Consider the following 12312-nt stretch of genomic DNA (forward strand, 5'->3'; position numbering starts at 1 on the left):
TCAATCAATCAATCAATCAATCAGCAGAAAATACTTTTCAATAATAGTCCGTTTACTTGTCTGATAACTACATCACTGCATAACGCATAAATGTTGAGACAAGCTTGATTTTCGGTTATTTGTGATACTCTTAGTCTTGAGTCTTGACTGTATACACACCCAATTCAAAGTTATAGCCGCATTTTTCTTGAGGCGTTGAGATAGCTCTGCTTAGGAGTGTGTCTGTTTGCTTTAAGCAATGGGCGTGGCATTCACGACACCAGGGGGCACGTGACGAGGTCAAAAAAACAAAACAGGTGAGACAAGGAAGTCGGTTACATGTAAACAATGATAGTTCCTAGTCACTGCAGCGCCAGAAAAGCAGAATACTTGGTATTTATTGAATAAGTCGGATGTATTTTAAAGAGTTTGGTGAGCATTATTGTCGGATAATGAGAATAGGCTCGTGACTGTCAGCCAGACCAAAATGTCCACTCCACAGGTAACTTAATAAGTTAAACTAAAGTCCCAGCTGGATATCTACACGTAAAAGTTAGGCATTTTTATAGTATTCTTCTCATGGTGTGTTACAACTTACAAGACGGAATGCTAAATCATCATAATAATAAGCATAGGCCAAACATAATTATCTTAGAAATAAACATTTTCTAAAATGTCTTAACAAGACAAATGGTCAGGTCGGCTAAACGAGTGCATGGCGTGGAACTGTTAACCGAAATGCCACTATTTTGTCAGTGGCTTTTGTGGAGGCTAGTTGTCTACACGATGAAGCTGATAAAGGTCCAATCCCTAATGTATTTGGCACATTTTGGCTATACAGATTGTGGGTGTATACTAGTATGTGGGCTAGATGGAAACAGTGCTTTTTATAACTTTTATAGGCTAACTCAACATTGTTTTAGCTAATGTTAGATGTACTACTAAAAACGTAAACAACCTGTACAGCATTGAAAAACATAAAGCATATTCTATCCTTTTCCCTGACAATTAAATCCCACAATTTGATTAGTCAGTGGTGAGACTACCCTTTTGTTTACATCTGTACAGATTCGGTCCTTTAAACTCCTTTTTACAATCTAAAAATGATTGTGTCGTCATAGGCGGGTCTAAGGCTGCACCCTGGGGTCATTGCATCCGTGGTCTTCGTTACTTTGTCAGCGATTGTCGCTGCTGTGCTGATCATCAGGAAATACTGCTTTCCAGTCAAGTAAGCTGATGTGATTACTGTGAGTGTGATTCAGTTATTTCAAATGGTCCCACCACTACTCATTCCCCTGGCGTATGACGTAACGTTGTTTGCAGTGAGCTCACGTACACATACTCTGAGCTGAGACGGATGGAGGAGGCGGACGACCAGAGGCCCCACACAGTGGGAGAGGAGTCCGACGAGGTCAGCCGCTCTTTAGTCGGGAGTGTTGAGAGAGTGTTGTCATTCTGATGTTGCTACAGAATAATAGTACATTGTTCCCTTTTGTAGACTTTTATCAGTTTAAAAGGTGCTGTGTTTTCTTTGGTCTACATGTTCAAATAATATCTCTACACTCTGACAGCCATCACTGATATAGATAGTGTTGGTCAGTAACATGGGTCTCCCAGTCCCTCCGCTCTGCAGTAAACAGAATTTATTTTTGTCTGGTATCCGGTTCCCACTTTATCCAATCAGGAGAGATAACATTAATCTAGTCTAAATGGACGAAAAAAAAGTTTTTTAGCAGAGTTTGAGAGACTGGGGGACCCATGCTACTGACAAAACACTATATCAGTGATGGTTGTTGGAATGTAGAGCTATTTAACACGTATTTTAACAAGAAAATACCACTTACAGCACAATAGTATTAGCCGTCCCTAGGTGTCATGAGACACGAGCACTGCGTTCATTATACTTTAGACTGAAAACAGTAGACTTGGTGTGTTTTGTGGGCCGTTATAAATAGGCCTAAATAAGGAAGTCGTTTTTCATTCTCTCCAACGAAACATATTTAATAGTCCAACTAAAACGCCTGTGTCTGAATAAGACAAATCAACTTGAAACATTTCAGAGTTGATTATAAAGCTCTTGATTGCCTGAACGAATTACTATTGATTATTCTGAAACCATCCTCTGTGTGTAGCGGTTTTCCTAATTGCATATCTCATTCTAGTCAATCGCATACAGTAGTACAGTCTTATAAGTATTTAGGGTAGAAAATGGCAACTTGAAATGTTTGTCACAGTTTTCATCGTTGCTTGTTTTATAACTCATTGCCAGGTGCATTTGCTCTGTGTTCCTGAGGACACTAGATACACTGACTGTATCTTCCCTTGTTTTGTGACACAGGATCTTCTGGAGTGAACCTCAGAGACAGGGCTGCTGTCCTGTAGAGGAGTTTGTTGCATTAAGCCTTTTGTTTCTCGTTCGGCATGTCTCCTCTCCTTTCTTGATTCAGTATTTAATATTTTGCTCTTGATGTGCTGTGCTTTATATTTTGTGCTCTGTGCTTAGTTTAGTCTAGTGTCATTTGAATTGGCAGGTTACACGGTTTAGAATGAATCGATGTCTACTTTACCAAAGAGACTTTACCAAATTCGAATCATACTGGTTTGACTGTTCCACCTCTTTCAGACCAGTTTTCAAATATACCCCACAAAATAAACTAAATTAAGAAAAATATATATATTAAAAAGTGCAAATGAGGAATACAATATCAAATACCAATATTTGCTTTGGAGTTCATATGTAGCATAGTTTATCTAAAAGGATTCAAAGGTGCAAACGGGTGTCTTCAAGATTAAAAAAGGACAACCCCTTCACACTCCCTGTCAAACCAGCTAGCAAACCAGCACCCTCTGTCCCATAAGTAAGTTAGTCCTGTCTAATGAAGCTGTATTGTTCCGCTGGAGTCTAAAGTTGATTACTGTTAAAGGAAGAAGCATCAGGAATCTGACACCATAATTTCCATTCGCCTTCTGCTCCATAAGCATCTAGTTCTTGTGGCTGTGCTGAAATGAGCCGTATTGTTGCGTTACTGACCTTGAGCTCTGAGTCATGTTGTACATTTGGGGCATCTATGAGCATTATTGTTGCGTTTACTGACCTTGAGCTCTTGAGTCATGTACATTTGGGGCAATGGGGCATCCTTGCGTCATCGTAGGTTTTAGCCCAACGTACAGGTATGACCTTTGTTTGTCTTTCATCTCTCTTTCACCACTGTGTTTCTTCTCGGGGCTCACTAAAAACGTGGTATCTTTTGTACCACGTCCAATGTGCGTTTAAGGTGTGGCGTGAGCGAGGTCAAGGTAGGGGTTTGTTTATACATGAGATGCCAGGGTTTTTAGAGAGTCCCGTTCCTCACAGAGCAAAAATGCCATAGAAAAATAATCTAAAGAAAAGTATTATTAAGTATGCTTTGAATGAACGGGGACTTAATCAGAACTGTGATGTCATAAATTGCTCAGTGTTCCTATATGTATTTTGCATACAGGCCGGACTTCCTCACCGCCGTTTAAGTCTGTTTTTAAGTCTCCAGATGAACAATGTTTTGAAAATCCAACCCTAATTTGTCTAAAGATGGAGAGTTGGAGGCTTGTGAAAGACAGTAGAGGTGGTTGAGTACTTTGGGTTGATGTATCACATTGACTTTACAACTATAAATAGTGAGTAAAAACAAACAAAAAAAAACCTTAGGAACACCTGCTCTCCCTGTGGAATAGACTTGACCGCGTGACTCCAGGTGAAAGCTATGATCATTTGTTGATTTCACCTGTTTAGTCCACTTCAGTCACAAAGAGAATAGAGAGATAGATTTTGTTTTGCCTTGAGATAACCGAGATGTGGATTTTGCACACCAAAAAACCCTCTGTATTCGGAGGGATTTAATAGAAAGCGATTAATGGCTATAGAAATTAACTTACCTTCGGGAATTGGCCTTAGGAGAAATGTCTTGATGGGGTGGAAAAGGAGAGCATTTAAAGAAGGGAGATTAATGTGAGATTAACGTGATGGGAGATTAATGGCAGGCAGCAGCACAGAGGGAAGGGGCAATATGATCCATGTATATCATCCAGGTATAGACGCAGTGCCAAGTATGGGTTCTGCAGTCCAGGTGAGAGGAGGTGGGGTGCGTAATGACGCCTGTCATTGGTGTACGCCTTCCACCGAAATTTCGTAAAACACCAATTGCATTGAAATCAGTAGATTTGGCATGCTTTGTGGGCAGTTTTAAATATTTCAGAAATAAGGAAATAGCTTTTCTTTTTCTCCAGCAAAACTTATTTCAAACTCCCAACAAAAATGTCAATGTCTGACAGGCAAATCAACGTACACGTGATAAAGTAAATTATTAAGCTCTTGATATAAACCGATTATTCTCACACATCCTTAGTGCATAGTGGTTTTCCTAATTGTATATTTCATTCTAGTCCATCTCATACAGGACAGTATTATAGCTCAGTGTGGGATTATTTTAGGATTAGGCTGTATTAGGAGGGGTTTCCTAATGCTTTGTACACTTAAATGGGATGTTAAAGAAAAAAGATTTATATGGCTCTGTCTGACGGGTTCAATTGTTCCATTATTCCTCCTGTGTGGTTGACATTATTTCTTTGTGATTAAACAAACACCTGCAATATGTATTAATGTTAATAGAATAAAGACCCAACAGTTATTTGGTTTTGCACCACAATTTTTTACTGTCCTTTTACTGCACCCATCGCATTATGACTCAGAAGCTGCTCCTTCAGTAGTGCACAAATACCCTCTGCTGGCCATGTAGGGCATTACACCGTGCCATGTGCATTTATTCCACATGAATGACTATGACATGAATATCTATTGTCTGAATAGAAAGCATTTGTTCTCTAAAAGCCTGGTGATTACCTTAGTATAGACCAGAACATGTCTCTTTGTTTGATTTCTTGTTTCTCTGGTTTCCAGAGACGACTAATCCCCCTGCTGTCAAGAGAAGGAGAGGGTAGTCAAGTGGTGTGAAGACAGTAACCTGCTCCTAAGTCAGCGGTCCTCAAAGTTTTGATGACTTAGGGACAATTTAGGGACCCAACATTGCATTGAGGGCCACCCAAGAAAAAATGTATGATGTAATCTCGCGAGATGCCTAGTTGCCATGCAACCAGTAGCCTAGCAAGCTGTCATTCCTACTGTAACTTGATGGCTTCTTAAAAGCAAAGTACTGTGTGATGTTGTAGGTTGGTTTAGGACTGTATTGGAACCAGACCAAATATTTCCACCATTGGCACCGTGGGTCGCCCTTTGAGAATGCCTTCTAAATGCAACCAAAACCAAATAAATAATCATAGATTTCAGAGGGAACAATATATCCAGACAACGACCTCCAAGTGTTCCAGGTGCATGTAAACAAAAAACATGGCAGAACATGACAAACTGTTTTCTTTGTTAAAGTGGTTAAACAGCCATTTACATGCAGAATATGTTTTACTATGTGATAGTATGTATTATTTAAATTAAATACAGGCAAATGTACTTCGGTAGAAATGCCTTTTAGTTAACTGTTTACCACTCACCATGTGCTTCTCCATTGTTATTTGAAGTGAAGTTGAGGTATATAGATAGAAGGCCGGAAAATCCCCAGTTGCGAGTTGTCTGGAACGCAGCACAGGACACCCATTCGAATCTAAGTAATTTACCCTAACCTTTGAATTCCTCAGCAGTCACTTTAGCAACAACCTGAGATGAGAAATGAACTCCAACCACCAAATCAAGAACCCCACCCCCCTCTCTGGACTACTACTACACACTGTGTATACTATCTGTATAGTTAAAGTCATGCTTCCAATTGGAGTTAACCAAAAACACGTTTTGGAGTGGAGGGGATCTGTAATGTCAAACAGCAAGCTCTAGGCAAAAGATGACAACATGGCACTGCACTTTGTTTACAGTTTTTGTCTGATGTGTGGATTGGATTTCAGTGACTAGTGGAGGGGTTGCTACTGCTGGCCACACCTCAGGCTCTATTCACAGTATAATAAGTTACTGAACTAACTCCAACCCACACGTCAGACCAAAACTAAAAAGTAAACGAAACACAATACCAAGCGGGGCTCTTTTGCCCAGAGGCCGCTGGTTTACAGATTCTACCTTTTTGGTTCCTCTGGGAATGTGGAATATCTTAGGCATGCATGGTGCCTGGCTTGAAAAGTGATGCAGAATTTGCTCTATTTCTGCTGGACACGAAAGCTCTCATTTCTCCACAATACTTGACTAGAAAATCACCCAAAGCTCTCACGTAGTATGTGCATCCTCCAATGTCACCCCCCCCCCCAAAGAGTGTTGCTTATGTTGTGGTCTTCGCAGAAAATGTCATCTGTCACTAATAATGCTAACAAAGTGTGTCATAGAATTTACTTAAAACTACTGCTGCTCATCAATACATCACTTAATGGTTTAGGGCCAAAAAACATCTCAGACCTGCTTCTACGTTGACCACAGGAACGCTCTCAAACTCAGTGTCGGGAAGCTACCCTGAGAGCTACAGTACTTTATAATAATAATAATAATAAAAAAAACATCTATATATACATCTGCAATGTAATGCAAAAGTATAACCTATAATACAAAAGTGACATGATTGTAAAAAGAAAAAAACTTTAGTAGCTGTCTGCCAGAATATATACCTGTACAACTTGTTTCATTTAGCAGGTGTTAATGCAGAACTTGTTTATCTTGAACTGGTGCAGACAAGCCTAACATTAAAATGCTTGAGGGTGTCATCTTAATTCCCTCGTATGACAGGGAGAGGAGCGGTGGGGCTGGTCGAAGAATGCTTCACTCTAGAGAGGAGAAGCAGTGATGAAAGAAGATACTGCAACGTGTAGTTAAACTAGTTTAATTACACATAGTGAAACTACTCAGGTCATCTGGGACCACCACCTAGAATTAAAACAAAACAGTGCTACACATAGTTGGAATCATCTTCCAGGAGATTTCACCTTTAAATTGCACTTGTACTTTTATGCTCTTTATAATCGTATTATTATTATAATCATATTTCTTTGTATCTATTGTATTCCATATTTAAAAGCACTTCCAGATGCTTCTATGTATGACGTGCTATACCTGTATAAATAAACGTGCTTTGCCTTACAAACACATGGTCTAAACCTAACAAATACTGTACTGTATATACTGTAATGTTATACTTTATTTAAATTTTTTTGAAGAAATTAATAGGGGCCTAGTCTTAAAACGTGATGTCAGGATATTGTACAATTCAATCAAACACCGATCTGGTTCTAGGTCATTCACCATCTGGCCTATTCATTCCAGTGTGTGTGACATATGGGAAACCTGATCATCTAGTTTATATGGTGGGTGGGTGTGGGCAGGTAGACAGCATCCTGGTATATTGCATAACTGTAGTCAGTACTCTTGTATCCCTCCCACAGAGCATGATCAACAGGAAAAGTGATGATTGACACTGCTTAACCGAATCCACGCAGAGGACCTAAGATGACACAGAAAGCCTGTTGACAGTCGACAATATACTGTAGGCTGACGGGAAATAACTACATATCTTCGAATATCTCTTATTCTGAAGAGCACGCGCCGCTGGTCTTCGGTAGCTGCTGATATGAGACTAAGAGGTGAGATCAGACTTTGTATACAATGTATTTCAGCGGCATGATTTAAAGATTAGACATTAAAGCACCAAATGTACCATAAAGGACTATGTTTTTTTGTTATGGTATATTTTTTATTATGGTACATTTTCACAACTGAATAAACAAACTGTCTTTAAACATTGTTTGAAGCTAGAAAGATTAGATTAGATAAAAAGAAATGTACAGTACAATGAAAATAAGTTTGGCATCCAACCAGAGTGCAATTGTAACAGTAACGTGCAATAGTAACGTGCAATAGTAACATACAATGTACAGGTGATTAAACTGGGTATAAAATATATAAATGAGTACTACTGGGTGTAGTGCTAATCAGATGTATGTACAGAGTTGTAATATCCATATGTACACTGTAGTGATACAGGTATAAACTAAGACAATATTGTAGTAGTCATACTGGCCAGCAGTGTAACTAAGAGTAGGTAAGGGATGTACAGATATAGATATAGTATCTGCAGATATCTACAGATATATAAAAAAAAAAAAATTTGGACATATATATATACACATATATATATACCCACATCTGGGTTGTGTGTGTATATATATACTGTATATGATAATGATATATAGATACCTGTTTCACTGAGGTTGTTTCCAATGTCGGGTCGTGTAATTTAATTTGCAAACACATTTACTATTCTAAGTGCTTTCACAGTTACTCAAAATGAGTTTGTATTGATTTATGATGTTTGTAGTAGATCTTATGTACATCCGCTTGCTTTGGTGCTGAGCCAAACTATGAAACGCATGGTATATCATTAAGGAGGGAGACGACACAAGGACTAATGTTTATAAATAAATAAGTAAACAAATAGCTATAGGCCTGCATATGTATCTACATACATATAAAATGAGGTGAGGACTTTGGTGTCAAAGTACAGTAAGTGTGTGAGATGCAAAAAAAAATATATACAATAAATGAACAACACAACTACAGCTTCACTGTAGGTACTGCAGGAATCAGGAGGGACAGCCGTGGGCTAAATAAATGCATATTTGCTGCCAATTAACCTGTAGAGCCAAGCAGCCTTCTGTCAGGGTGTGTCTGGCTGGCTGCCTCGTCCCAGCGTCAGGCAGCCTGTTATTTTTCTACAACGGAGTTCGGCGATTTGCAAATCTGATTGGCCAGTGTCATTTCTGGTCATGTGACATGTATGCCCAATCGTGGGACCGCAAGTTTCTACACTGGTTAGGCTTAGGCTCTCGTTCGAAGTCGGTTAAGGTTAGAGTTTGTCTTAGAGCATGACGATAGAACGCCTGCCCTGATTCCGACGGTTAAGCTTAGGCACTCTTTCGAAGTTGGTTAAGGTTAGGGTTAGGGTTAGGCGATAGAACGCCAGGTGCTTTGCAGGCTGTTCGACGCGGAAATGGGCAAAGACACAGCTCGTCACGCTATTGGGCGCACATGTCACATGACCAGAAACGTCAGTGGCCAATCAGATTCGCAAATCGCCGAACTCCGTTGTAGAAAATATAGATGCCGTCAGGCAGTGCAGGTTAGGTTCAAAGTTCACTTTAAAAAAAGAAACTTCAGCTTTAAAAAAAAATAAAAGGCCAGACCCCCTCCAGCCCATTTCTATCCAAAATACTTGAAAAGATGATCTCCAACCAGCTCCACACCCACCTAGAGAACAACTCCCTTTTTGAACCCTTTCAATCAGGCTTCCGAAAACACCACAGCACAGAATCTGCTCTTGTTAAAGTCACCAACGATATCCTGCTAAATTCAGATTCCGGTTTTCTCTGCATACTCATCCTCCTCGACCTCAGCGCTGCTTTTGACACCATTGATCACAACATCCTACTCTCCCGTTTAGAACACACAGTTGGCATCACAGGCTCAGCTCTCCACCTATTTCACCCCTATCTATCAGACAGACAGCAATTAACTACCATGGACAGTCATACCTCAACTTCTTTCCCTGTTACATCTGGTGTCCCCCAAGGCTCAGTCCTTGGTCCCATACTCGTCTCCCTTTATATGTTACCCCTCTGCCACATTTTCAGAACACATGGTCTCCAATACCACTGCTACGCCGATGACACACAGTTATACATTCACTCCCCTCCCGACACCACTGCTGCTACTATTGCCCTCTCCTCCTGCCTCTCTGAAATAAAAATCTGGATGAATCACAACCTTCTCCAACTCAATAGTACTAAAACCGAAATCCTTGTAATGAGCACACCTCACCTCCGTAAAAACCCTGACTTCTCCATATCCATCAAAAACCACTCTATGATCTCTATCCTCCCCTCCCCCACAGTGAAAAACGTGGGTGTTCTTTTTTACCCCAAACTATCATTCGAACCACACATCAACAACATCACCAAGACATGCTACTTTCACCTCAGGAACATTTCACACATTAGACCACTACTGTCCCGCTCCGACACTGAAAAGCTGGTGCATGCCCTCATTTTCTCCCGTCTAGATTACTGTAATGCATTACTCATTGGCTCAACATCAAAATCCCTCCATAAACTTCAACTAATTCAGAACACCTCAGCCTGCATCATCACCTGTTGCCCCAAATTCTCCCACATCACACCTGTCCTCTCCTCACTTCACTGGCTCCCTGTCAAGTATAGGATTGACTTTAAGATCTGTCTCCTCACTTACAAAGACCTCCACTCCCTAGCACCTGATTACATCTACAACCTCCTTCAACACTACACTCCCTCCCGCTCACTCCGCTCATCCAACTTAGCCCTTCTGAGCACACCACACTACCGCCTTAAATCCACAGAAAACAAATCATTCTCCTCCGCTGCTCCCAGACTCTGGAATCAACTCCCATTACACATCAAAGAAGCCCCATCCGTAGAAACATTTAAGTCCCACCTCAAAACCCACCTGTTCAATCTTGCATACCCTCACTCCTGACCCCCCAACCCCTGCATCACTTACATTTTCACATCTGTACACACCTATATTTTAGTATTATTATTTATTTAAAATTTTTCTCTCTGTCTTGTCTCTAAGCTGTCTCCCTCTCTGTATTATCCCCACCATGTCGTCATTGTGAAAGTCCATGTACTGTGTTTTTCCATGTACTGTGTTTGTCCGTATGCCAGTGGCGGACTGGGACACAAATTCAGCCCGGGACATTCAGACGCACCAGCCCACACACCGGCCCACGCACCGGCCCCGAAACCGGCCCACACAACGGCCGTTATGAAACACTTGTCCAGTATTAAACAACCCAAGGCTGTGGCTAAGGAGTCAACATCAGGGAGACCAAATCTACACACCGCCCCTAGATGTGCACTCATGCACAGTGCACACACACACACACAGACACACACATACATATACCGTTACTTCCTGTCATTGGCATATGTTTTTTTTTTTTACTAACATCTTAGTGCCTCATTAGCCTAGGGATTAAGGATACATGAAGTATTAACTACACCATAATAATATTGAGGTTTTGATCCATAGAAAAGGTCTGTGCTACACAATTTCAGTTAGATTGGATTTATTGTCCTTTATTTTGGCACTCATGACATTAGTTGCTTGCCGTTTAATCAACATCGAAAGACCCCCCACTTCCTCCCAGACACCCATTCCAAGAGCTTGTTCTCTCTCTCTCTCTCTCTCTCTCTCTCTCTCTCTCTCTCTCTCTCTCTCTCTCTCTCTCTCTCTCTCTCTCTCTCTCTCTCTCTCTCTCTCTCTCTCTCTCTCTCTCTCTCTCTCTCTCTCTCTCTCTCTCTCTCTCTCTCTCTCTCTCTGTGTATGTGTCTCTGTGTGTGTGTGTGTGTGTGTGTGTCTCTCTCTCTGTGCCTCTCCCTCTCTCTGTGTGTCTCTCTGTGTCTCTCTCTCTGTGTCTCTCTCTCTGTCTCTCTCTGTGTGTCTGTCTGTCTGTCTGTCTGGACTGGGCTCTCTCTCTCCCCTCAGGGTCAGCTGTGCTGGACTGGGCACTCTCTCTCCCCTCAGGGTCAGCTGTGCTGGACTGGGCGCTCTCTCTTTCCTCAGAGTCAACTGCATAAGAAGAACATCAGCAATCAATAATAATGGCTTGAATAATGGCGTTTTTCAGCCTTTTGAAAACACCCAAAGTAGTAGTAGTAGTAGTAGTAGTAGTAGTAGTAGTAGTAGTAGTAGTAGTAGTAGTAGTAGTAGTAGTAGTAGTAGTAGTAGTAGTAGTAGTTTATTCAGTCATCATCTCACACAATACAATATACACCATCATTTAACAATATTTGATTTTACAGTGACTGAAAAGGTACAGACTGAAGCAATGCTTATATAGCCTATGCCTGTCCTATATTCTTAACAAAAATTTAAAAAATTTCTAAATTCTAAAAGAAAATAGCAAAAAAAACAGTATTATTCACCCTTGTAGTTTTCAAAAATAGCTTTACAAACCATTTTCTTAAAAACCAAAAGCGAATTACTCATTCTTAACTGTATATCAGCATTGTTCCACAAAGCGCTTCACAGAAACCATCAAGCATTCACACTCACACAGTCATACGCTACTGGTGGTCGTGAGCAGCATCAGCAAACATAGCTTCCCTGTGGCAGACTGACGGAATCATGTCTGCTATTCAGCGCCAACCACCATCAACAACCTTCATAAATACATTCAACATTAATGGAATAGGCTAACTACCAACTTAGCTGTAGCAGTTAGCTGTTATATGCAGTCACATTTGTTTAACTACGGGGTA

The 12312-nt window shown here is 40.7% G+C and overlaps 1 protein-coding gene across 1 annotated transcript in view; it reads left to right on the top strand.

The window, feature by feature from the left end:
- Positions 1–308: 308 nt before the first annotated feature.
- LOC311230995 (protein FAM3C) overlaps positions 309–12312 on the top strand; it is a 29594-nt gene continuing 17590 nt past the window's right edge. The window contains exons 1-2 of the mRNA XM_084317461.1: positions 309–481; positions 7399–7596. Of these exons, the coding sequence (XP_084173587.1) occupies positions 7584–7596 (13 nt within the window). The 5' untranslated portion in view covers positions 309–481; positions 7399–7583. The remainder of the gene's footprint in view (positions 482–7398; positions 7597–12312) is intronic.

This window comes from Notolepis coatsorum (genome assembly GCF_963971535.1).
Source record: "Notolepis coatsorum genome assembly, chromosome: 6".
Taxonomy (NCBI): domain Eukaryota; kingdom Metazoa; phylum Chordata; class Actinopteri; order Aulopiformes; family Paralepididae; genus Notolepis; species Notolepis coatsorum.